Raw genomic sequence first — 25446 nt, forward strand, 5'->3', positions numbered from 1 at the left:
AGGCAAGGTTCAACCAGAAACAGTGAGGGGCCTGATTCTTTATTTCTTTTTTTCCCCCAGAGCTTGCCTGCCTCTCCTGTGGCCGGGGGGCAAGCTGCCAGTGGACCCTGAGCTGGGGGGGTGGGGGCTGGTCCTTTCCTCCATGGTGGTGGTGCCCCTCTGGGCAGCACCCATCCACTGAAAGGCCCAGAGGGAAGAACTGAAGCTTCCAGCAGCTCAGGGACTGTTCAGCCCACTGGCAGCTTGCCCCCCAGCTGCAGGACAGGTGGGCAGGCTTTGGGGGGGAAAGGATTGGGCCTCTTACTGTTTCCCCCCCTTCTGGAGCCTGCCTACATTTCCCATGGCTGGGAGATGAGCTGCAGGCAGGCTGAGCAGTCCCTGCGCTGTGGGGGGCCCTAGTTCTTCCCTCCACAGTGGTGGTGTCCTAGGACCAGCCAGGTGGACTGCTAGCAGTTGGGTGCTGCCCACAGAGTGCTGCTGCCATGGAGGGAAGGACCAGGCCTCTATCCCCTTCCACCCGCCCCCGCAGCACTCAAAGCCCACCAGCAGCTCACCCCACAGCTGCAGGAGCAGTAGGCAGGCTCCAGGAGAAAAAAAGAAAAAGACCATGGCTGCTTGCTGCTTTTTTTTTTTTCTTTTTTTCTCAGTCGAGCCTGTCCGCTTGAGCTGCCACCAAGTTGTACAGCCCCTGAGCTGCATGGGGCCCAGTGCTTCCCTCCGTGGTGACAGTGCCCCCTTGGACCACCCAGATGCATTGCTAGCATGCAGGTGCCATCTCAGGGGTGCTGCTGCTGTTGTGAAGGAAAGGTCTGGGGTCCCCAACAGATCACCCCCCTAGTAGGCTCCAGAGCCCCGTGCACTGTTTCGGCCACTTGGGACTGCCCAGGAACAGGCTGGTTTGCTGGAGGGCAGCTGGGTGTGCTCGTGGCAGAAGGCGCATGGGGCACTGGAAGCCTGCCAAGCCCAAGCTTCCCCAAGCACATCTGAGCTTCTAGTGCCCCATGCACCATTGCATTTTGTTACCTGGAAAACTAAAATACAATGGATGGGTTTTACCTTGCTATGTAACAAGGTCACTTAAAGCGAAATACACTGCGACACGTGTACATCATGACAAAATTAAAGTGAAATATACCACTGCAGGTGTAAACAGTAATGCCATTAAAGCAATGCAAAAGGGCAACTAAGTTGCTTTAAAGGCCAGTTTTATCATGTGTACAAACACCCACAGATTCCAGAGCAAGGAGCAGTAATTCAAATTGCAACAAAGGAAGTTTAGATTAGATACTACAAAAAGCTCTCTCACTAGGAGGGTAGTAAAACACTGGAACAGGTAACCCAGAGAGGTTGTGGAATCTCCACCCTGATAGGTTTTTAAGACCCAGCTGGGAAGATTTTTAAGCTTTGGCTGGGGATGATAGTTGGGGATGATCTAGTTGAAGATGATCCTGCTTTGAGCAGAGGGTTGAACCAGATGACCTCCTGAGATCCCTTTCAACTGTAATTTTCTATGATTCTGTCTACACTCCTCCCTCCTCCCTCCCCCCCTCACTGCACTTCCATGGCTTGGCTGACACTAGCAGACAGGAATGGGGCTGAGTACTGCGCTGCTCTGGGAGCAGGGCTGTGCCATTCGTAGCCCCATGGAGCTGGATTGCCAGCCTCTTGGCCTCTCCCCCACCCACTCTGCACACCCTCACAGGGGTGGCCAGGGAAGGGGACTCAGTTCCTTCCCTTGCCTACCCTCCATGCCACATGGTGTCAGATGGGTGGGCTGTGGTTTGGAAGTGAGAAGAAGATGCTGTCAATGCGCGTGCATACTCAAATGCACACAGAGACAGAGAGCACCCAGCTGGTATGTCTGTGGAGTGAAAGGGTGGGGGGAGAGTGAAGAGGCTGGGGGGCAGATCGAGGCCCCCACAGTGAGGGAGAGAGTGGGGCAGGGAGAGGCCCTGGGGTGAATGGGGCCCTGGGGCAAGGGTGGGTCATACAGCGGAGCTGCAGGAGGCTTGTCTGGGGGTGCAGGGGGGACATAGCTCCCTGCCACTGCGTGCACCCCTGTGGCAGGCACGGGGGGCATGTGCCCCCGTATTTCTGTGTAGGTTGGAAGTGGGCTTTGGGCTGGGGCCCTGCGTCCTGCTGCTTTTGCCCCAGGAGCCACGTGTTGGCCACACAGTGTGTCCCTTGCTCGCCTGACAGCAGGAGGCACAACATGGTGTCACACAGCTCCTGGGACAAAGGCAGCAGGGCAGAGAACCTCAGCCTGCAGCAGGCAGCCTGCTTCCACCTTGCACAAAAATCTGGGGGGTACATGCCCTCCATACCTTCCCTAGATGTGTGCCCAGCAGCAGGGAGCTGCACCCCCCTACACACAGCACCTCTGGATGAGCCTCCCATGGCTCCATCGCACAACCTGCCCTGGCTCCGGGGCCCCATTCACCCCTGTCTGCCCCGCCCCACTTCTTCCCTCACTTTGGGGGCTTCAATCTGCCCCCCCAACACCTTCCCTCTCCCCCCACCCCTCCCCCTCCACAGATTTACCAGAACAGCGCTACTCTAAACACCACTGAGCTGCATTTCTGGCTACATGCAGGCTGCAGCTGCTTGTATGTGTCAGTGTGCACATACCCCCTCCTGCTGCAGCCATCAGGAGCCCGCAGCTGAGCTGTCCTTTGGTCCGCCGCGGTGCAGAAGGGATTACAGCTGTAACAAGCAATTCGTTTACCTTTATAATACCTTTTAATACAGAAAAACTTATTAGAAAAAAATTGGTACTTAAAGACTTATATGAATTTGATGTTATGTCAAAGTTCATATTTTACCTCTCTGAACCTATCTGCAAGTTCATTCTGTTTGAAAAATGTATGGAAGCAAACAAAGCTCAAATTATCACTGACCTACAAACAGTAATTGAGTTTGAGATCAGACTTTTAGTTTCACCTTTGTAAAATGTATATTTTTCAGGCCCTGGCCATTGCAATCAAAATAACAAAGATTAAGTTTACTTTAGCCTTTGATAACAATGAAAGAACATTTACATTTTTTGGGCATAGAAAATAGCAGTATGAAAATGCTGAGAGGACAAGAAAGTTGTTGGTAAAAAAAAATAATGATAGTAGGTCTGAAGAATGTTACCTTGCTATATAAAACCTTCCACAGAATTGACAGTAGTAGGAATAGAACTATAAGAAAACCTTTCAAAGTTTTTTATGGTATTTATATAGATTGGAAATCTTTATCTCAGAAGACTAAATAATAGATTAGTTGAACTAATTGAATTTATATTAGTAGATGAAGTTGATAAAGAATTTCTAGATTCATGATGTATGGTGGGATATATTTTGGATTCAAAGTAAATTAGAGCTTGGGCTCTACGAGAAGATAGCTTTCTTAGTACAATTTTGCCAAGAAATTAGCCATATTAGCTGTAATACTGGAAAACACTCTTTATTTTAGTCTTCTCTTCCTCCTTCATGCACCAACATTTTGTGCTATAGGGATCAGTTGGAATGCACAATAACTGACTTTTATAAGCATGAAAATAAAGTACAGAAGTATGGAAATATTTCATGTTTTAGAGTTAATTTTAAACAAATAGAAAAGTATCATTTTAGATATAGACTGTTATGGTTCAATTGTTCAATTGGACACAAAAATGGGATACTGTATGCTTTGGGAATAGTTTTATAATCCTGAATTCTGAGCAATAGTAAGGGTTAATCTGAAAGTTATACAACACTAATCTAAAAATGTAAGTTCCTTTCCACTATAGTTAATCATTTTTTCCACTCAAACTTTCATGGGTTTCTTGTAACCAGCTTTCTATTTGTTGGATTGGATTTTTTTTTGCTGGGTGTGAAATTAATTAGGAAGCTCAATTTTGAATACAGGTTTTCATTATGTTAAAATAGCTTTATATTTAGCATTAGAGCTAGAAAATTACAGTCAATGGTCATAAGGAAGGAGAATCTGTTGATGTGGTAGCCCTTTTGAAGTTATTCACTGTCCATCTGTATCCCTGCTGCCTCACTTCCTGTGGTGGCCCCAGAAGTATTTGGCCATACTAATAGCACATGGTAGCAACATATGGTAAGGCATACACATAACTAAGGAAATAGCAAGTGGCTGTAACAACTTATTTTGCCGTGAAGTAGAGCTGCTGAGGAGGGGAGCTAAGGAGGGGTTTTAAAAGTCTGCCTGATCATATAAGACCAGACATGTCAAATGTAAGGCTCATGGTCTACATGCAATTTACAGAGCCATGCTGTCAATCCCACAGGGCTCCCAGAGATGCTGGGTATTGAGGAGCAGGGTGAATTAGGGCAGGGCCAGAACCCTGTTGGAGATGCATGTCAGTGGCAGGGGGTGAATGACATTTGTGTTAACCTCTGTGCTCCCACTTTTTCCACTGCTCCACTCCCTGGCTTAGGCGGGGAGTTGGACTAGATGACCTTTGGAGGTCCCTTACAGCCATACTTCTCTGTGACCCTCTGACTCTGTGTAGATCCAGTGTACAAGGAGGGGTGAATTTTACACTCCTGCTGTAGAATATTGACCCTCTACATAATCTCTACCAAGGGGACAGATATACTAAATTGATGATATTTGCAAATTAAGAGTCCAGGTATAAATCATTGATTGCTATATGATGGTAAGCCTTAGTAATAAGGGTGCCTGCTCTTTCTGGAGAAATAGTGATTGGGGAGTTGGAGCTATATTCCTCGCTCTGTTGGGCATATACGTATCTTCTACTAGGGAGCAATGAACAGCCTGAGGCTCTATAAACTGCAAAGCTTCCAGCAAATATCTAAATGTCTATGAAAATCTTTTCCTTCCAGATATGGTAAAGGCCACTCTCTGAATTAATTTAATCTCTGATGATCTTTTACTTCTGCTTTGAACTCTTCTGTTCCCATTCTCCCCAGTCCTTGGCAAGATGTGTAATTCCTATGGATATGTAAATGAGTATTATTCATTGTCACAGTGTGGCATGCTGCACATGCCAGTCCTGACATGGGAGGGCCCCAGGAGGCATGGCAGGATCCCAGAGAAACAATAGATTGCCCAGTAAGGGCAGGAAATGGTCGGTGCTTACCTGCAGGTATGGAGCCAGCACAGTGAGCAGTACCATTGCTGCGGGTTTTAAGAACCTGTTGCTAGAGGCTGAGAGGGCATGCAGGATGTGACATCATAAATCCACATCTGCAGCCAGTAAGAAAAATGCAAGCAGAACTGAGCAGTGGAGGAGAGCAGAGTAACATGCCTGCATCCAACTCCTCAATGATGAGTGGGGTAAGAAGCCCCACCAGTTCCTCAGTCTGGAAATCCAGAGGAGTCTCTAGTCACCTGGTGATCCAGGGCTGCCCGGAGGCTCTTCATGGGCCTCAGCACCCTGATACTGAAATAGAGAGCACATGAGTGCAGCAGCAGCCAGAGCCCACCATCTGGCCATGGCAAAGTCATGGTCAATTTCTTAGTTCTATTTTGTTGCTCTTCAGTGAATCAGTTAATGTTAATTTGGAAGGCGGAAAGCCATTTGTGAATAAGGAGTCCTGACTCCAGAGGATAGTAGAGTTCCAAATATTTGACTCGGATGGGAGACTTAAAGCCAGGACAGCTGAACAGCCCCGAATTGATTGGGGAGTAGTGCCTGATGGTCACCCATTACAAATTAATTCTGAACCTGATTTATTTAAGAAAGCTGTCAAATTGATTATGTGCTTTATTTATTTATTTATCTGAGCCTATGAATCAATTTGGAACTCTGAGAATTTAAGAGTTCCTGCGACTTAATTACAAACTGTTAATTTAGAAAAACCTGCATAGTGCCTGGGTTAAGGCTAGCCCAATTGAATGCCCTCAAAAGTGAAATTCAGAACCCTGGAATCGCTTACAGGTCTGGCATTCCCAAAATCTAAAAGGGTCGGGGACATCTGACCATGTCTGCCTGGGGGTGGGAATATTGACAATAATCAGGCCTCGGTTGGCAAGTGGACAGGGGTGTAGGGGAGGAGGAGTCCCCCCCCCAAAGCACCAACATTAAGAGCATGCCCATGGGTTGTCTGTACCATACCAGGACCCTCCTTTCTACTTAAGATCAAGGGGTGGTGAGCAAGCTGAGGGAAACTTCTTGTGGATGTATTGCTCAATGTACCCCAGTGCCCAAGCAAAAGCAGGGCCAAGCCAGGGAGGAACGCTTCTGAATAGCAAGACACCTACTGTTCTGGCATGACCAGGTACATTCATATACTGATGAAAGAAAGAGGAAGAAATCAGGTATCCATGTGTGTCACATGTAGGTAACAGTCCTATCAGATTGAGCGAGTGAAAGAGAAATCCTTAATATGGGATGAAGAGAGGAAAGGGGTTGGTCTTTTGTGAAGGTACGTGGTAGTGATGTGGCAGAGTGAAAATGAGCAGAATAGGGCTTCCATAATAGTAAGGAAAGAGAAAGATAATCCTTGAATGGAGAGGAGGGAAATGGTCTTCCTGATAAAGATTTCCTCTTATGATTTTCCATTTATGAGAGAGAATGAAGCCAAGTGTATCCCTGCAACCATTAACTCAGTGGGCAAGCTAGGACTTTGTACGGAATGGTGAATGGAATGGTGAGCATTAAAGTTAAAAATGATATAGATATTAGGGATGGAAGGGACTCCATAATCTATGGAAAACAACATAGTATAATTTATGCTGCATTTCATATTTTAGGTTTGCTTGTGCCAGTCTCATAGGGTTTCTATCATATTCCATCGGGAGCTTATTCCACGCATAGTGCATATCAATTTCAGGAAGCTTCTCAAGCTAATTTGTGTGTTCGTTCACTCGCTCACTCGCGCACTCTCAATTTTTTAATTTAATTTATTTGCACTTATTTTATCTCTGTGTACTGAGTCATTTCATGAATGATTTTTACATTTTTCTGATACTTGTAGTCTATTACCAGTTCCTGATAAACGCACTTCATAAGGCAGGATGGTCAGGAATATTCCTTTTTTATTTTCACTCCGTCACATTAGTGGTACAAAAAGTTAATCTGATCTAGTGATGAGTGTATTTTAAATGTAAACAATAATTTTTTGGGGGGTGAAACAAATGTCAGGCTGTGGGTTTCTACAGTCAGCTAGGTCTAGATGCTTCTCTTATTGTATATTGTGGCAGGAGAGAAGGATTAAATTACTGAGGCTGTCAGAAAGGACAAGTACCCTGCCATACATTATCATTATCACTAGCTTCTTGGGTCAAAGAAAATGCTGTAAATCCCTTCAAATACAAAGCAATAAAGACCACTGGCTTTTACAATCATGACTGCCAATGCCATTAACAGAAAATGACAGCTATGTGGCACACTTATTTGCTGCTTGTATCTTTTGTGACAGATAAACCTGCCAGTAACTTGACATTAGATCACATGACTGTTCAGATTTAATTCTAGATTTTATTGTAGCTTTTTCCTTAGGAAGGTCTAAGGAAGGAAACGGGGGGGGGGGGAAGGGGATTCCTCCTCATGTCCTTTTCCCTAAAAACCAAAAATACCCCAAATTGCTTTAACTTTAGTTGATAACTACTTATATTCATTACAGGATTTTGATTTTCTTTCCAGTGATGTACTTGGATAAGGAAGATAATCACACAAGGAGAGAATACCTGAAGTCTATACTTCAAGGACCAAAGTTGAACACTGGCAGGTAAATATTGGATGAATGAAAAATAGAAATACACCAGATAGATCTTTGAAATAATTATATATAGGCTGTAATATGGTATACCTTGAAATTGTTTCCCAATGAGGAAACATGCCTTGAAAGTTAATCATTAACTATGTAGATTTTCACAATCCCTTGAACCAGTGGGAAGGTAGAATTATTCAGCAGTCATCCAAGCTATCTCAGAATCAATGTTAGCTTCCCCAGGAGCCCATCAGCACACTATAACTCCATAAAACATATTGTAGTATATTACAATATTTTATGACATTTGATATGCCTTCCAGTGAAGTGAATTGCACATGTCACACTGGCTTTTCAACTATGGAATGACACCTAAACTTTTGATATGGTGATATGCCTGTCCCTTCACTGAATACTTTTTCATGTGCAATGAAATGAAGCAACTCTCTTACTGTTCATAAAAGCTATTTCCATTCTGTCACTTTTTTATGCATGGAATTCTGGGAAAATTAAGTAAATGAATATTATCGTTGTTTATCTGTGATAGATTAAAAGTGCTTTATGGATAATTCATTGCTTTCTGAACCCAAGTCTTCTAGGCAGTGTCAGTCCTGTATTTAGCCTAAAGCTGTGCATAAATTCATGTAGCAGACAGCTATATATTAGCTGTACAGATGAGAAAGTTTGAACATAAATTCATTCTACACAGCTAATTGTAATTATTTCTTCAGGTTCACACTGATTTGGAAGGTATACAAATTATTTCACCTTAAAAAGAAAAAGCACTTCTCCTCTTCAGCATCAGAGTGAATCACAAATGTGGAGGAGCAAAAGATCTGAAGAACTATGCCATGTGCAGATTGGTAGAATACCTGCTGATTGTGTTTGAAATATATAGGTTAAGTTCTGCCCTTTAAGCATGTAATTACCTATGCATTCACAACTATGAAGTTTAGACCTAATGGCAGAATTTGGCAATAAGAGAGAAGTTTCTCTTCCCTCCATTTTACTTGAAAATCTTGGCTAGGCTATCTTGTAGAACAGTTACTGTAAATAACTGTGTAATAGCCACTGTGAAATAATAGAGGTAACCAGCAGCATCAGTGACATTCTCACAAAGATTGAGCATACCCTTAATTTAATTTATTTTGTATTGCTAGGGACCTTATTTTCTCTGTTTATTATAGCTTGGAGCCCTGGCCATAATGATACCTGGATGTGGCATTGATTCTGTAACAGGGTATGAAACTATTAATCTAAATGATGCCATGCCTCAGAATGGAAACTAATACCATGATGAACACAAGAAGTTTTGGATTCATGTTTCTCATCACAAAGCCTTGCATAATATCAGAGATTTTGAGCTTAAACAGGAACTACACTCATGCTTTAACTTTAGGAAATGAAATGATTACAAATATAAATGTTAAGGGTGCACTGATAGAGATTTTGGGGGCTGATATGGACAGCTGATTTTTAAGGAGGCATATCAGCCAATACCAATCTGATTTTCAACATGCAGTCTTGCAGCTTAAAGAGCCGCATGCAGCTGGTAAATCTGTTGTGGTGAAAAGAAAGAGGGCGGGAAGGGGTGGTGGAGGGCAGATCAAGGCCACTGCGAGGAGGAGGGAGTGGGACAGCGGCTGAGGCAGGCGCTACCCAGCCAGGCAGGACAAGGCACAGGATGGAGCCACGGCTCTTCCAGAGGTCACAGGGAGGGTGGAGTGGCTCCCACATCTGTGCACCCCAGAAGAATATGGAGGGGCATGTGCCCCCAGATCTGCATGGGGCTCAGGCAAGGTAGGCTGCAGTTGTGGGCTGGGGCTGCTCTGGGCTCTTCCTGGTGGGGGCTGGTCCAGGGCATGTGGCTGTGGTGTTGGGAAGGGGACTGTGGGGGGGGGCTGCAGCCACCCCAAAATTCACTGTAGTTTCCCCCATAGCCCCACCTCCCCAGCACTACCACTGCCCACCCGGACCACAGCCCCAGCCCAACCCCTCCTCCCATGTGCCAGAAAGAGCCCAGTGCAGCCCTGGCTCCAAATCACAGCTGTAGCCCACCCTGCCTGCAAATGCCCTCCCCTGTGCCCTCCTGGAGTGCACACACTGGTGGGTGCCACCCCCCCCCCATGCCTCCTGGATGAGCCATGGCTCTGTCCTACACCCCATCCTGCGCCAGCTGGGCAGCACCTGCCCTGCCTCAGCCCCAGGCCCACTCTCTCCCTCACCACAGGAGTCCTTGGTCTGTGCGCCCCCCTCCCTTCCTTCCCTCTCCCTGTCCACCACAACAGAATTACCAGCTCCATGCAACTCTCCAAGCTGCTGGGCTGTGGTTTAGACTGCCTGTGTGCTGCACTGTGGCTGCGCGCATGCACGAGGCATTTATTAGCCAAATTATCAGCCACATCAGGCCAATTTGCAATACAGTCTATTTGCTTTATATCAGTGCCGATTCAATATTGGGCAATTCTAGTATTGTGTTATCTTGCTGCAATTTCAACCACGTATAAAAAAAGAAATCTAGGAAGAGGAGTGAATTTTGGCATCAACTCCATACTACAAAATGTAAGGACTTGGTCTGCTGATATAAAAACACATCAAGGGCTGAGTGAATAATTTATCTTTGTAGAGAAGTCGACCTGAAATTGGACATTTTGGGGTTTTTGCAAAATTCAGAAGTGTTCAGGTTCATTGAAATGTTCTTTTTCATAGACATATGGGTTGGAAGGGACCTCAGTAAGTCATCGAGTCCGACCCCCTGTCCTGGGCAGGAAAGAGCTTTGAAGTTAGATAACTCCAGCCGGGTGCATGTCCAGCCTCCTCTTAAAGACCCACAACATAGGGAGACCACCACCTCCCTTGGAAGCCCATTCCAGATTCTGGTAGCCCTTACTGTAAAGAAGTTCTTCCTGATATCTTCAAACTGACTTGTAGTCATTTTCAGTTTAAAAAAAAAAAAAAGATTCACAAACACTATTGTTGAGGTTGTCATTGCCCACCAACCCACTTTATATCCATCCAATACCCTAATGCAGGAGGTTTAAACACAGCCCCTGGTGCCACCCATGGGTCTTAGAGTAACCCATGGGCAGCATATGGGATGTGCTGGGTGGCCCTGTATGCTGCTTGAGTGCCAGTTTTAGCTCACATCTTGGAGTGGCCAACATGAGCAGCACAGCCCCAGAGCAGCTACATGCTGCTCTGGGATTGTGATGCACGTGGCAGCTGCTTTGGGGTTCCAGGGCCACACCACACAGCCCTGCAGTAACAGTAGTTCCAAGGCCCCACTGTACAGCCCCACAATGCCAGCTCTGGATCCAAAATGTGGGGCTAGTCTGTGGTTCTGGTGTGGCCCATTGTCCAGGCTTGTGCCATTCGTCTGGCCTGTGGGGCTGGATGAATGTGACACCCCTGTTCTAGTGGTTAGAATGCCCCTCTGATGCAGGAGATTCTAGTTCAAATTCCTTTGCTGCCTGATTCACAGCAAAGTTTTGAACCAAGACATGTATCCCTAATTAATGGGATATGGAGTATTTGGGGCTAGGTTTGCCCCAGTCTCTGCTCCTGAGCTGTTGTGTTACATATACTAGGCTGGGTCAGGAAACTTGGAAATTAGTTTACTCTCTTGACTGTCCCAGGGACATTCAAACAAAAGACCTCCAAGCCATGCCCTGGGGGCCAAGGGCCAGATGTAAAAACACAGAAACAAGAAACTTGCTTACCTGCAATATGATGCATGGCACCACTGAAACAGAGGGGAACTGGCATGGGTTTCAAGCCGTGCCTTTATTCAGCTGAGGCCAGCCACTAGCTGGCAGAAATAAAAAGGATTGCTGCAGGAAGAGCAGGGGAGGCAGGTTGGCTCTCAACACCAGCAGCAGCTGGTGCTTACATAGCGAAGGAAAGTCCAGACAGGAAGCAGTGATAGAGGCAGCAGGGGCTTTCAGCGCGGGCAGAGGAGGACTCAACCCCCAAGGACTGAGGGGCACCAGGAGCGAGATACTGCCAGCAACGCGGAGGGAGAGTGGCATCACAAGCTGCATTGAGCAGCAGGAAGGAAGTGACTGCCCAGAAGTAGGGGTTGTAGCAGACCCAAGGGAGATGACAAGTTATCTCCCTGAACATGCACAGGTACCAGGTGCGGAAGACAGGTTGGCAGCGGCAGAGCTGAAGAAACTCCCAAGGTGGGGCGACGAGGGGACCCCATCAACTCTGGGCGGTAGGGCCAGTGGGACAGCCCAATAGGCCACCCATAACCTTATTTTGTTGGGTCCATTTTTTTTCTTTTCTTCTGTTGGAGGGAGTGTGGTGATGGGACTGGAGGCTGCATGAATTGAGTCCCCCAGCCTTATAAGGGGCCCCTGGCATGGGGAGGTGAATGCAGCAGAGGAATACTGGCACGGTGGCTTCCTTCCTTTTTTTTTCTTTTGCCTTGTTTGCATTTTTTTCTTTTGTTTCCCCCTATCTTGGGGGTTCCAGAGGGGGCTGAGGCCCAGAGGGCATAACTAGTAGGTCTGCAAGCCACCGCAGAAGTAAAATGCACAGCACATGAAACCCAAGAGAGGTGTCAGAGTTCTGGATGCACCTGCACCGGAGAAACGGCAGCCACAAAACCTGGTGTCACCCTGGAGGTTGGCAGAAGGTTGGGGTGTAGGGGTGGTGGAGCTCCACAGACAGCTGTCAAGCAGAGTACCCACCACTGAGGGACCTTCAGTGGTTCGCCCCCCACTGGTAGTACATTCAAAGTCATGGCGGGTGAGTTTGGGGGTGGCCAAAGAGGCACTATAGACCTACCTCAGGGACCACAAGAGACAGCGGTACATCTGTCACCAGCTGCTCAGGCCAAGGCAGCGTGTGAACAGCTGTTCAAGGCCAGGTGGAAACAAAGACTAACATTCTTGGTCTGTTCCCTGTTCAAATAAATACTTAAGTTGAGGTAGTATCTTAAAAGTATTTGCCAAAAGTTTCATCTAGCCTTATTCCTTGCTTTTGTCTCTAATGCCTCAATCACGTAACTCCAGTGAGTTTGACTAGCCATAGCTACCAAAGCATTTGGCTGCCCTCTATCCTTTTGTACACAATATTCTAAACATAGCTTTGTCAAGCTCTCTTAGAATGTTTATGTAATTTACTGCATCTTTCATTCGCTATTTCATTTGATGTGTAGCTGAGAATTATTTCTTTTTTGTTTGGATTGTGCCAGAATTTTGACAGTTTTATCCATCATAATCCGTTGGCTCTCCTGCCTTGTGAATGTGGTGTTTGAGATATGTTCAACAATTCATGTTGTCCTTTCAAAATAAATTTTAAGATGTGTGTATATATATATAAAAAAGTGTGTGTGTTAGTAATTAAAAACAAACATTTAAGTAAAGGAACTAAATATTTATTCTTAGATAATTAGCTGAACTTAAAACTAAAACCCTAGGAAAGCATATTGCAATTGCTGCTAATGTATTTGAAGGCTTTTAGAAGGATTTATTCACATTTTGTTTAAGGTGTCATCCTTTACACACTTGGATTTTGTGCAGCTTGTTTCACATTTGGAATCATGCTTACTGAAAAATATTTAGGTGGTAAAGTTTATGAATACTCATGGCTTAAACAACATTGCCAAGTCGTATCTATACAGTTAACTCTTAACTCCTGTCATTTGGTCAGTACCACTGCTTTTGGTCTCTGCACAGGCCAGTAATTGAAGTCAGACGCAACTGAACACTACAATTATATGTTTGAAAGGAAGGCAATATTTGGATGCAGTGACTGAAATAAATGCATTTTGTGTATCTGTTGGGTTTAGATATTCAGGATTGGCAAACAGGTCCTTGCTTAGGTTGGATGATAAATGTATTCAGAGGTCTTATTATTTAGACTGTATCCAGATCCTTTTAGAAAAACATAACAGCTAGTAGGTATTAGCTATAATGGGGAGAGGACTGAAGGAAATGACGTAAGAGGAGAAAGAAGGAAACTAAGCTGTTTTCCTTTTTTTTTCTGTTCTGTGTTTAATTTGACAACAGTGGCAGAGAGTGAGAAAGTTAGGAGGAAAGTTAGGACACAGAACTGGGAACAGGATGGGAAAAGATTAGCAGGTAATTGCTATACCCAGATAAAGAGAAAATCAGTTTTGATTTTCTCTTTTTTAAACTGTTTTAATGGACTTATGAGTTTCAAGTAGCATTAGTGACAATATAGGTCTCACTCAACACTAAGCAAAGTAAATAAAGCTCAAAGCAATTAATCCTAGAAATCTGTAAGAAGATGTACATTATATGTGCTTGTACCTGGGTGTTATCAAGCTCAAACTCTAAAAAGCAAACACATGATACTACATTATGAAGATACGGGAACAGACTTTGGGTTGTAATTTTGTTGCTGTTTTGGAGCATAACTAGTGGCATTTTTCTTGACTGGCACATGCTCACCTGATAACCAGTTGGGATGTGTGCTTTCCCAAATATCTCACAGCTGAATGTTTGCAGTTTATGTTTAGAAATATTTGCTTCATTGAATATGGCTAGTATTTCTGATATTTGGGAGATTTATTGTCTGGTATTCCTATTCCTAATAGTTCTTCCATCTATTTATCATGATTCAGCACAGTGCCAAAATAACATGTACATAGAGATTGCTAGGTGATAGTTATTCTTAATTGTATTGGCAGGTCTTCTGGTTGACTAGTTTCTGTAGTACAGAAAGATTTTAACCAGCAAAACTCTGATTACATTTAATTTATCATTTTCCAATCGAAGGATATATAGTCCAATAAAAATTAAAAACTTCACATTGAAACTGAATATTTGAGGTTCTTTTTTTTTTTTTCCTGGAGGTGAAGTTTATTTGTCATTTCAAACAAACTGTACATGAAGGTCATTGTGCTTAAAATAAACCAAAAACAAAACATCTTCTGTATTTTGTTGCATTTTTAAATCATTTTATGAAACTCTGGAAATATGTAGGTGTAATTCCATTTTATAAATAGAAAAACTAATGTAGGGAAAAAGTACCTTGAACAACTCAATTGACAGCAGAGCTCATGTAGACAGACCTATCTTTCCTAATACATACTTCTTCCAACCAAGGATTACAAGCATTCTGCTCCTCAGCCTATATTGTAAATAGGGTTTGGGAGATTGGAAATTGTTGAGGTCCACTCATCAGAAGTAAAACTGTAGATCAGGTTTAGGCAATTGTTTTGGCTGGAGGGACAGTTTTGGTGAGCTGTCAAGGGCCATAAGGGTAGCCCTGCCCCTTGACAGATGCCCTGGCCCCCCGCCGACAATCTTTGGACTGGAAGTCCCACCCCCTAGCCCCTGATCTTTGCCACCAGAAGTACTCCTTTTGGGAGGAAGGGTTGCCATCTGACACAGAAAAAAACAAATCATACACTAAAAATCAAACGTCTACTATAACATATTTTAATTCTACTACAAAAAATATTTTTTGTCATGATTTGTGTTTGCATAGTGTATATAGAGGTGACTGCATAATAGGTCAAAATAAAGTCTTACTCTGGTTTATTGTGTGTGGGGTGTGGTTGCTGTCGGTGTGTGGCTTGTGAGGCATTGTGGCTGTGTGTCAGGGGGTATAGGGTATGTATATGTGGAGAGGTTGTGGGGGGAAGAGTGTGGGTATGTGGAGTTTGTGGGGTGTGAGGGAGGATGGGAGGTTGTGGTGCACAGCCCCTGCCACTAGTGACAGCAGCAACTGGTGGGGGCCCTTGGGGTACTTGTGGTACTACTGCCTGGCAGCACATGGCTCCAACCAACATTGCACATGGTGGCAAGGTTGCAGCCAGGCCAGTCCACCGCTATCATGGGGCTCCCTATAGCGCATGTGCAGCTCCTGGCACTCGTGCACCAGCAGGGGGAATCCCAGCATGATAGAGCCAGCTAACACTGGAGAAGCAGGAGGCGAGGCTCCCCATCACTTCTAGTGGAGTCTTCGCATCTGCATATGGTGGGCCAGCCTGGATGTGCTTCTTACTGCCACTTGCAGTAGGGTGGTGTGAAGCTTCAGATGCTGATTGGATTTGGAGGAGATTCAGCCCAATTCGGTAGCCAAATCTCCAAATCTGAATTGAATTGGGACCAGTAAAAAGATCCGAATCAAAGCTCTCCAAATTTTCAGAAAAGGTTTGGAGAGCTTCAGTGATTCGGGCAGTCCCCACCCACTGCATTAGGGAGCTGGAGCCGGACTTGGAGCTGGTAAGTGGGGGGCAGACGAGGGGGGGCTGGGGGAGGGGACCATGGAGGGGCTTCTACCAGCCCTCATCCCCTGCCTGCTCCCCCAGCTCCCCCATAGCTGTCCCGCCTGGCCTCAGCTCCCGATGCTTTTAAAAAACAGCCACAACTTCCCGGGTGCTGCCGGATGGGGGGCAATCTCCCCTGTCCCCCACTGCCCCATGCTGCATGGGGGCTCTGCATGAGCTCTCTGAATCCTGCTCACTCCCCCAGCCCCCTCCCCCCCATGGCTGCCCTGCCTACCCAAGCTCCGGCCCTCTTAAGACAAAAAAAATGAAAAAAATCCCAGGACTCACCAGCTCCTGCAGCGGCCTTGGGGCTTTGGGGACTCATGGTAGAGTCCCCCATGTGGTATGGGCCAGCAGAGGGCAGTGGGGATCTCCCCCCACTGGGCAGCACCTGCTGAGTGCAGAGGGTGGGGTTGTTTTTTTTCCTTAAAAGGCAAGAGCTGGGGTGGGTGGGGCAGCCATGGGTAGGGTTGGGACAGGGAGGGTCGCAGGGCTTGTGCAGAGCCTCCCATGCAGCATGGGACAATGGGGGCAGTGGGGATCAGTCCCACCCTGCAGCACCCGGTGAGTCGGGGTTGGGTTTTTTTCAAAGTGCCAGGAGCTGGGGCAGGCAGGGCAGCCATTGCCAGGGCTGAGAGAGTGGGCAGGGGATGGGCCTGGGTGATTCAGAGATTCAGCAGCAGCTGAATCTTTGAATCAGATTCAGCTGAATCAATCAGGGACAGTAATTCAAATCACCAAATCGAATCTCTGTCCCCTGAATTGGCTGAATCCAAAGCAAATACTAGCTGCTTCACACAACTCTAATGCGCAGCTCTGGCCAGAGTCATGTGCCTCCAGGCAGCAGTGCCATGAGCATCCCGAGAGCTTTGGCCTGTTGCTGCTGCTGCCACCAGCTGTAGGGGCTGTAAGCCATAAGGGAAAGTGTGGGGAGGTCCCCACGCTCTCCCATCCTCATACCCATACCCTACCCACCCAAGCTCCATGTTCCCAATCCCCCCCAGGGTGCAGGCTCCGCACTCCTGCCAGCCCCAGCCCTGTGCTCTGTGCTCCCGCCCAGCTGCAGCTTCCGCTGCCCCTGCCACAGCTTCCCCTGCCCCCCACCACAGCTTCCCTACTTGCTGCCAGGAGCAAACACTGTAGCAGGGAGACCAAGAAGAGCTGGTGGAGCCTGGGGAAGCTGAGCAGGTCCCCCAGAAACTGCATCAGTAGCAGCAGCAGCCCCACCCAGAACATGCTGGCTGGGTTGCACCTTTCCATGCACCAGGTTGTGAATGAAGTGTGTAGGTGGGGCGGGGTACAATTAATTGTTGGGCACCTGTTGGCTGGATGGAGTTGCCTGGCAGGCCAGATCCAGCCCACAGGCCATATTTTGCCTGCCCCTGCCTTAGATGTTTTGCCTTTTATGTTTGCTCTTTTACCTGTGTGGCTTTAATCATTTAGAGATTTTTCATTTTATTTTTAGCATACGATTTACAGTGGTTAGTGAGCCCCCAGAAGATGAACAAGAGCTAGAATGTGAAGATATTGGTTTTGCATATGTTAGCCTAAGAGAGATATTTCAGAAAGAAAAAGACATTATTGAGCAAGATATTGATGGTAAGTTTAAAAGATTTCTTTAGTCTTAACTTTTAATGTCAGTTAGTTAAAAATACTAGATTGTTTTCTTCTTTATTCCAAGATATTTAATACTTAATAATTTCCATTGTTATATTTTTGTGAACTATTCATTATTAACTTATTCAAGTCTCAAGATATACTTGCATGTGTATAACTTAACACTGAAAATGGCTTGTATTTCCTTAACTTTCTAGAATTAATTCTTCCTTATAACAAGAAGCTAGACATTTAAATAAAAATCTGAGCAATGTTACTAGCTTGATTTTAATAGATTAATTGATACTGCAGAGCCAAGAATCTGTCAGGGCTATTTAACATGTACTATGTTTTTATACTTTGAGCATTCAGAGTAATTCTTTTAGGTTTAGTAATGATTTAAACATACTTATTTTTCCATCAGGAATTTAGATAAATACTTTCACATGCATATATATCAGTGTGTTTAGGTAATTACATTATCAGTATAGTGTCTGATGGCTGGTCTGGGTTCTGTTGATGTCACTTCAGTGGGTAATTGGTTGTCATATTGCTTGGTTGTCATATTGGTTGTCAACAAATACTAAGGTTTTTAGATGAACAATAGTATTTATATATTTTATACAATACACATATGATGTATAAAGTTTTATTCAGTCTGAATTTATTCAGATTGTACAAAGTCGGAGATACAAAAGTTTCTATCTTCTTTATGCCGTTCGCCATTCATATGGGACACGCAAAATAGTGTTGGCTTATAGTACTCATGGTAAGAAAAGATGTAATTACCCTGACTAATTGGCAAGTTCTTTTTGAATGAAGTACTGTTTTGGGCTCTCCTGTATTTAAATTCTTATATTCATGACTGTGGGCACATCTACAAGTTCATTAACGCAATTACGAAGCATGAAGTTACTACCTGTAATACCAGGTAGTAACTTAATGTGCCATAATAGGTGCTACTGCACAGTAGCCCAGAGAAACATTTTTTTAGTGATGCTAATACTCAGTAAATTAATTGTACTATGCATTTGCACATTAGTGCAGCTTGCAAAAACTGTGCTAATGCACAGTAGAATTACTCTATTTCCCTGTTAGTGTCTTGTGTAAATATACCCTGTGTCTCTTTTAATGTTTAGAAGAAAAAACTAGAACTACATGAATATAGATCACAGAATGGCAAAAAAGAGCATCTCCAGAAATTTACTTAGTGCAAATAATTATAAAAACATTTCCTCTTGAATCGGGCCTTGTAGGTCCAGATGTTTATTAAATTTGACCATAACAATAGTTAATAGTTATTTAATACCGCACCTTTGTTTGACATTCTCAGAACTGTCAGTAACTTTGTCAATCAATCTCCCTGGCCTTGTCTAGACTGGAAAAATGAGTGGTATTTTAAAACATGTTAGCTAACATGTATAAAGTAACATGGTTTTAAGCATTTCTTAGTGCCTAACAAAAAAAAAAGGGAGGTTAAATTTTGTTTATTTTTAGGGGGGATTGTGTCTTGTCTGTTCGTAGCATGCAGAAAGCCTTATTCTTAAACAGCTATACACTCAGACAAAATATCAGTTTGCCATTTGTATACTAATATCTTTAGTATCTAATATCTCTACAAATTGATTTGGCCACAGTCATCCACACATCTGGCTACAATATACACAGTTCATTATATCAAATACTTTTGTACATAACCATGAATAGCAGTTCCATAATGGACACTAATATATAACACTGAGTAAAACTAAGCTGTTTCAGAAGCATGATTTGCCATTTGGATAACAATATTATAATTACTGAAAGCTGGGTTTTGTCTTTTTTTAAAGAGTTCTACTAGCAGACATAGTGATACACCCACCTTACTTATCTATGTATTTGTCTCTGTGTTGATGAATATCAATCTGGGTACCTAACTTGAAATTTATTTATGTACATGTCTGTTATTAGTTGAAAATATTACATTATTTTGTTAAATACCCAGTATCTTTATGTCCCATTTTATACCTTTGAATCTTACCTGTTTCTGTTCTCCCTTATACATGCTGGTAAATAGTCATATGCATACATATATAATTTTAGGTCTGTAGCTTTGATGCTAAAATAATTTTTCCATTTCATAACTGACCCAAACAGTCACATTAATTGAACTACTACAGTAAAGGAACATAAATGGATAGGTCCACCATATGCCATCTGAAGTCACAAATATATACATATAAATATCTCTGTGGGTATATGTGTACATATATGAGATTAAGGTAGAAACTTTGGTTTATCAGATTTGTGTAGATATATAGAAAATTGTTTTGACCACACCAACTTTGGAAAAAATAAAGAATTAAGGGTTTCCCATTGAAGAGACCTTTCTGCCATTGAAGTTGGTGGCAATGTGCTCATTGATTTCAGCAGAAGCAGACTGAAACCATACATGTATTTATTGATTTGTTTTTTACTATAAAAATTATTTAGGAAGTTATATTGTATACACTGTTCTGTTAGCTTAGAAATTAGACCTTGTGCAAACAAATGGGGGAGATGGAACTGAATGTATTCCTTCAACCTGCTATAAAGAGGACTCAATTTTACCAGGTGCTTAGCACTAGGGTTGTGTGACGCTTCAGTCCCTGATTCGATTTGGTGGAGATTCGGCCTGATTCTGTGGCCAAATCTCCAAATCTGAATAGAATCAGAGGACCCTTTAATCTCTCCTAATTGAATCAGAACCTCCAAATCGATTTGGAGAGATTTGAAAAGATTTGGACATAGACACAGCTTTAAATGGTTCTTCTACATACCTCTAGGTAGCAGGCGGCTTATGAGTGCTGCACATGGAGTATCCCACAGAAACACGGGGGCTCCCCAGCAGACCCAGAAGTACTTCTGGTCCACTTCCAGGTCCGCTGGGGAGTGCACGGGGGGAGCACCCCACACACCCAGCAGCTGGTGTCTCCTGGGCCTGGGGGGGCACCAAGGGTCCTCCTGCAGCCAGTCACTGAGCTGGGGGGCACGGAAGAGCCCCCCTGCATACTCCTCAGCAGACCTTGAAGTGGACTGGAGTCTACTTCTGGGTTTGCCGCTGAATGCGTGAAGGGCCACCCCTTTGCACTCCTGTAGGACGCTCCACGCACCGCACCATCTCAGCGTTCACAAGCCGCTCTGGTACCTCGAGGTATGTAGAAAAAACATTTAAAGCTGTATCTATGTCCAAATCGCTGATTCTCTGAATCAGCATTGAATCTTCAGATTTGGACTCAGCCAAATTGAATCAATGAATCAAATCACTGTCCCTGATTCAGGCCAAATCTGAACCAAATAGGGCCTGTTTCGCACACCCCTACTTAGCACCATCTTGACCCTTTGATTTCAGTATTGGCTGAGGTTGTGTTTACTCCCTTGCAGGACTGAGCACTAGAACTAAACGTCTTTCCTTTTAACCTTGTGTTGTGTGACTTTTAATCTTCCCATGCGCTAAAACAAAATTATAAGAACACAGATACTAAACAAAATTGCTAATATTCTTTTCTTATGTTTCCTTTCCAGTTTTCGATTCACAGGATGATAGTGCAGTAATTGGAAAGCTCAAAGTAACAGTGGAGGCCCTCCATGCTCTGCGTTCAGTCCGTGAGGAATGCAGAGATGACTAGGAGGCATGAAAGGGAAGTGTGCCTACAGAAGCTTCTTCTCCCAATGAAATACATGCTTGATAGCGCTTCAAAAATCAGATCTTTGTAATTACTATAGTACATTTAATGTATAATTTATATGAAAAAGATGCTTGATTTGTAGTTGTAAAGTTTTGTACACTTTTCAGTCTGTTTGTTTTTATATTTCCCCCCTAAGGCTAAGAATCTCTGCACAATGGACAACAGTTTCTAAATAATTAATATCTACATGATTGAACGATGTGCTTTATTTTGCATTTTCAACATTTTTCCTACATGAAATAGTAATAAAAATGCAAGTCAAATTTTTAATTTTTAATAAAAAAAGCATAAGCCTTAGAAAACTGATTAAAAATACTTTTATGTTATCCCTAATCACCCTACTAAATGGAATGGCTGTGATTAGCCTCATTAAGAATTTTATACTGTGAAGATTTTATTAGAAGCAATATATGAAAATTACTTGGATTAATGTGTTAATCTGCCTCTTTAAAATGCTAATATCCATTTTATGCACATTAAATCTCAGTATGCATTTTCTTTGATGCATGCAGTTTCTATCAATTAAATATAAAGAATGAGGCTACTTGCAAGACTTATTTAATTACTGCAACCTTTTTAAAAATAACTTTTGCCCTTCCAGTAACATTATAATCAGTTGTTTGTGATTATCATGATTTGAAGAAGGGCGTGGGTAGTCGCAACCATTTTTGTCTACAGTAAAAGAGATTTACATTTCAACCAACAGCTATCAAAGCACAGAAAGAAGATATAAAAGAATCAATCAGATTCTGTTCCGCTTAGTTTGAGCTGTAGGGACAGGCAAGTGATTTTTTTGATCACTTTTAGAACTTACATCAAACATACAATGATTCGTTGTATCTGGATAACCAGTGGGGAGAAAGCAGCTTGGAAAGTTAATTTTCTAGCTTTTAACCAATCTCAATGAAGGATTTAATTGATATTTTTAATGGAGCTGTGAATCAATGCCGCATAAGAATTCTCTCTCGAGAACCAGGATATAATGCATTTCATTTTTTTAATTTACTTTTTTATTTGTCATTTTCTTCAAAGGATCTTATAGGCTATGGGTTTTCACTGTTTGCAAACAGGCTATGTTTCTTCATAAGCATATGTAAAGTATTCAGAGAGATAAGTAATTTATTAAAATCTACCTAATTTGCCGTGATATATTAAATCTCTGCTTCACTGATCACAGACCATTTCATTTAGAGAATTAGGCATTCCCTCTTTGTGTGATTAAAGCTCTGGAAAATGAGTTCTTTGCTCCTATTTGTGAACATTCAAAGCCTGCTAATGGCAAGAAGATGGAATAGATTATGAGACAATTCATTACAGTTCAACAGCAAAAAAGCAGCTATAATGCAAAAATGCAAGTATGAATATCTGCATATAGTTTGAACCATCTGTGCTCTAATGGCTTCAATAGCGGCTCTTCGTCTTCAGTGGGCTTTGAAATGACATCCGTACAATATGAATTTGTTGATGTACATTGTAAGGCCAATGGAATATATTTTAACCACAGAAATATCTAAATTCTACCGTGAACTGATAGTGCCTTCAGTTTAGGGCCTATTGCCTCCAGGAGCTGAACTGCTCTCATCCAGAGTTTGTCGGTCCTTGCAAGAATTCATTCCTCTGGAACATTCTCTAGACCGCAGACAGCTGCATTCCTGAACCCTTCTATTCCTAGTAAACAGCCATATGTTTGTTGTCATTTGGGCTGGCTCTTAGCTCATCATCTGGACCACTATTTCTAGCTTTCTTTGGCTCTGTGCAACAATATTGTCATTAAGACTGTTATTATACATTGCAATAATTTAAAACAGCTAGATTCAACACTGAGATTAACCAAGTGGCTTTTTAGAAATTTTGTTGTGGTATTTCGTCAGGAGGTTCATATTATTCTTCTAATACTTTGCAACCCAAACTAAACGCTCTCCACATAAACAAAGAAGTGAATTGTACTGAGTTTTTTGTGATTGTTTACTGACTTGCAGTGGATCTGTATGTAATGGAGCTGTGTTGTTAGTGCTTTTTTCCTTCTGAAGTAAACCATGTGGTAAAATTTAGAAAATCAGCAATGTTCATCTCACTTAAACATTTACAGTAACACCCTTAACATTTAATCTTCACCATCTGAAGCTGAAAACCTAAAAGCTAAGCTATTGTATATTCATTAAAGACAGATTTCTATAGTAAATTGCTGCAAAATATGCCAGTTGACATTTGGTTACACAGTGTTAACTATCCTCAGCAACTCCAACATTAACATGTATGATTTGCATCAGGTCCTTAGGCATATTTCTTTGTAAAGCTCACTATTTTGCAGTTTCTGATTTTAAAAAAATAATCCCAATATCTATACACATTTTTTATTAGTAAGATAGGTGTGATATTTAGGCTATGTACAAATATTCATTTCTACTGCAAGAAATTTCTTACATTAGAAAAATAGCCTCAGACCTGAACTCTACAGACATTCTTCCAGCCCCATAGTGGGAGAGCTTCATAGGCAGCCTCACCAGACAGTGGGCACAAGAGGTCAACTCCCATCTACTCTCCTGCCTGATGAAAAGCAGCAGCTGCCAGACAGCCCTGGAGGGTTCTAGCCCTGGGAGAATGCCCCTGTCATCCCACCAATCAGTAGATTGGCAGGCGCAGGGTATTCTCTCATGGTGGAAACGGTCCTGGTTTTCCTTCACAGGAGAATAGCCTTGCTTCGTGTACTGTTTTGGGCTGACCTACAGGCATATAGAGTAGGGGAGAAGCACTCAGCTGCTGCAGCAAGACTGACCCAGAACAATGCAGCACTAGGCAGGGGCATTTTGCCATGGCAAGATGCTCTGCTGCTTATCTTAATGGCAGGGGAAGGCAAGGGGAAACCAGTTGGGCTAAGAGTTGGATTTATAAGCATGATTTACCAACCCCACTGCCAAGCTGAGCAGGGTCAACCAGAGGGAGTGATATGGCAAAGCTCCTGCCTGTCTCTCACACTGGGAACTGCATTGGGGCTTGTTCCACCACTCTTCTCCCATCTATTAGAGGCAGGAAATAGCTGCTCCCCTGCACCTTCTCCAGACTGGGGTAGCCCTGGTCCTGGGAAGCATGCAAGTCTTTCCCTGGCTCCACTCCTCCTGATCCCTAGAAAGAGTTAAGCCAGGGGAAACTCCTAGGGAAACTCTCCTGGGAGTGTTTTAACTCTGGTTGTTCCTGGATTATTTTTCTCCCAGTACAACCACATTTTCATTCTGAGAGAAAACGTTTAAGCATCAGGCACTTTTGTTTCTGCTGGAAGAATGGAGATTCTCCCAGTAGAAAATGAACATCTGTATGTGGCCTTAGTGTGGATTTTCTCAGCAAATGTATCTCTCTCTCATGCAGCACACACCAGAACATTTGTGAGAGAACTTCCTGCTTGGAGCAAGCAATTTATACTTCCTACCCCATGATAAGGTAAATTTTAGGTCCAACTTTTAACTGGCATGGGAAAAACAACAGACAGGCATGTGCCCAGATTCCAAGTGTTAAGCCCTGAAGAATGGCCCTTCTTGTAAACTATTTTATATGGGTCCTCCATCTATTTCAATTATTTTATCTAGAACAAAAGGTGTGGGTTTTTTGGTTGGCAGGGGTTGTGTTATGAACATTTAAATCAGCATTTACAGAAGAAGATTATTCTCGATCTATACCAGGTGCTAAAATATATTTAAGTGATGTTTAAATATTAACTACCAAGTTGTTTTTTTTTAAAAAAAACCTTTTCCTATTCTAAATAAGGCAATGCAAAAAGAGCAAGTTGTTTATGGACATGTACACAGAGGTTCTGGATAAACTAGGTTGCACATGTACAGAGCATTCATGACCAGATGATTCTCCTTTTCTGTACTATCATGCTTCCACAGTACTCCTCATGACTAGCAGATTAAGCTCCCTGAAGATGTCCAATAAAGCCAAGATAGCAACGATTTTATTCTCTGTACTCTGCAACTTCTGTACTGTTTTACCTGCAGGTTTTCTGGTGTATCCACAAGGTAAATCATGTTTTACCCCATACTGCACCATCCTGGTAAAAACTTTAAGATAAGTTAGTAATAAAACACTTTAAAGTAAATGCTTTCTGGATCTAGGCAGCAACCCTACAAATTTGGTCAATTATACTACACAGGGGTCTCCAATTATTTTCTTGTACATTTCTGTTAACATCCATGAAAATAAATAATGTCCTCGTTAAAAATTCAAGGAT

At 43.2% G+C, this 25446-nt stretch overlaps 1 protein-coding gene across 1 annotated transcript in view; it reads left to right on the forward strand.

Moving 5' to 3' along the window:
* RPGRIP1L (RPGRIP1 like) overlaps positions 1-24941 on the forward strand; it is a 138651-nt gene extending 113710 nt beyond the window's left edge. Inside the window, exons 23-25 of the mRNA XM_019535713.1 lie at positions 7604-7688; positions 17384-17517; positions 21058-24941. Coding sequence (XP_019391258.1) covers positions 7604-7688; positions 17384-17517; positions 21058-21161 — 323 coding nt within the window. The 3' untranslated portion in view covers positions 21162-24941. The remainder of the gene's footprint in view (positions 1-7603; positions 7689-17383; positions 17518-21057) is intronic.
* The last annotated feature ends 505 nt before the right edge of the window (positions 24942-25446 follow it).

Source organism: Crocodylus porosus, unplaced genomic scaffold (assembly GCF_001723895.1).
Source record: "Crocodylus porosus isolate Cpor-Errol unplaced genomic scaffold, CroPor_comp1, whole genome shotgun sequence".
Classification (NCBI taxonomy): Eukaryota; Metazoa; Chordata; order Crocodylia; family Crocodylidae; genus Crocodylus; species Crocodylus porosus.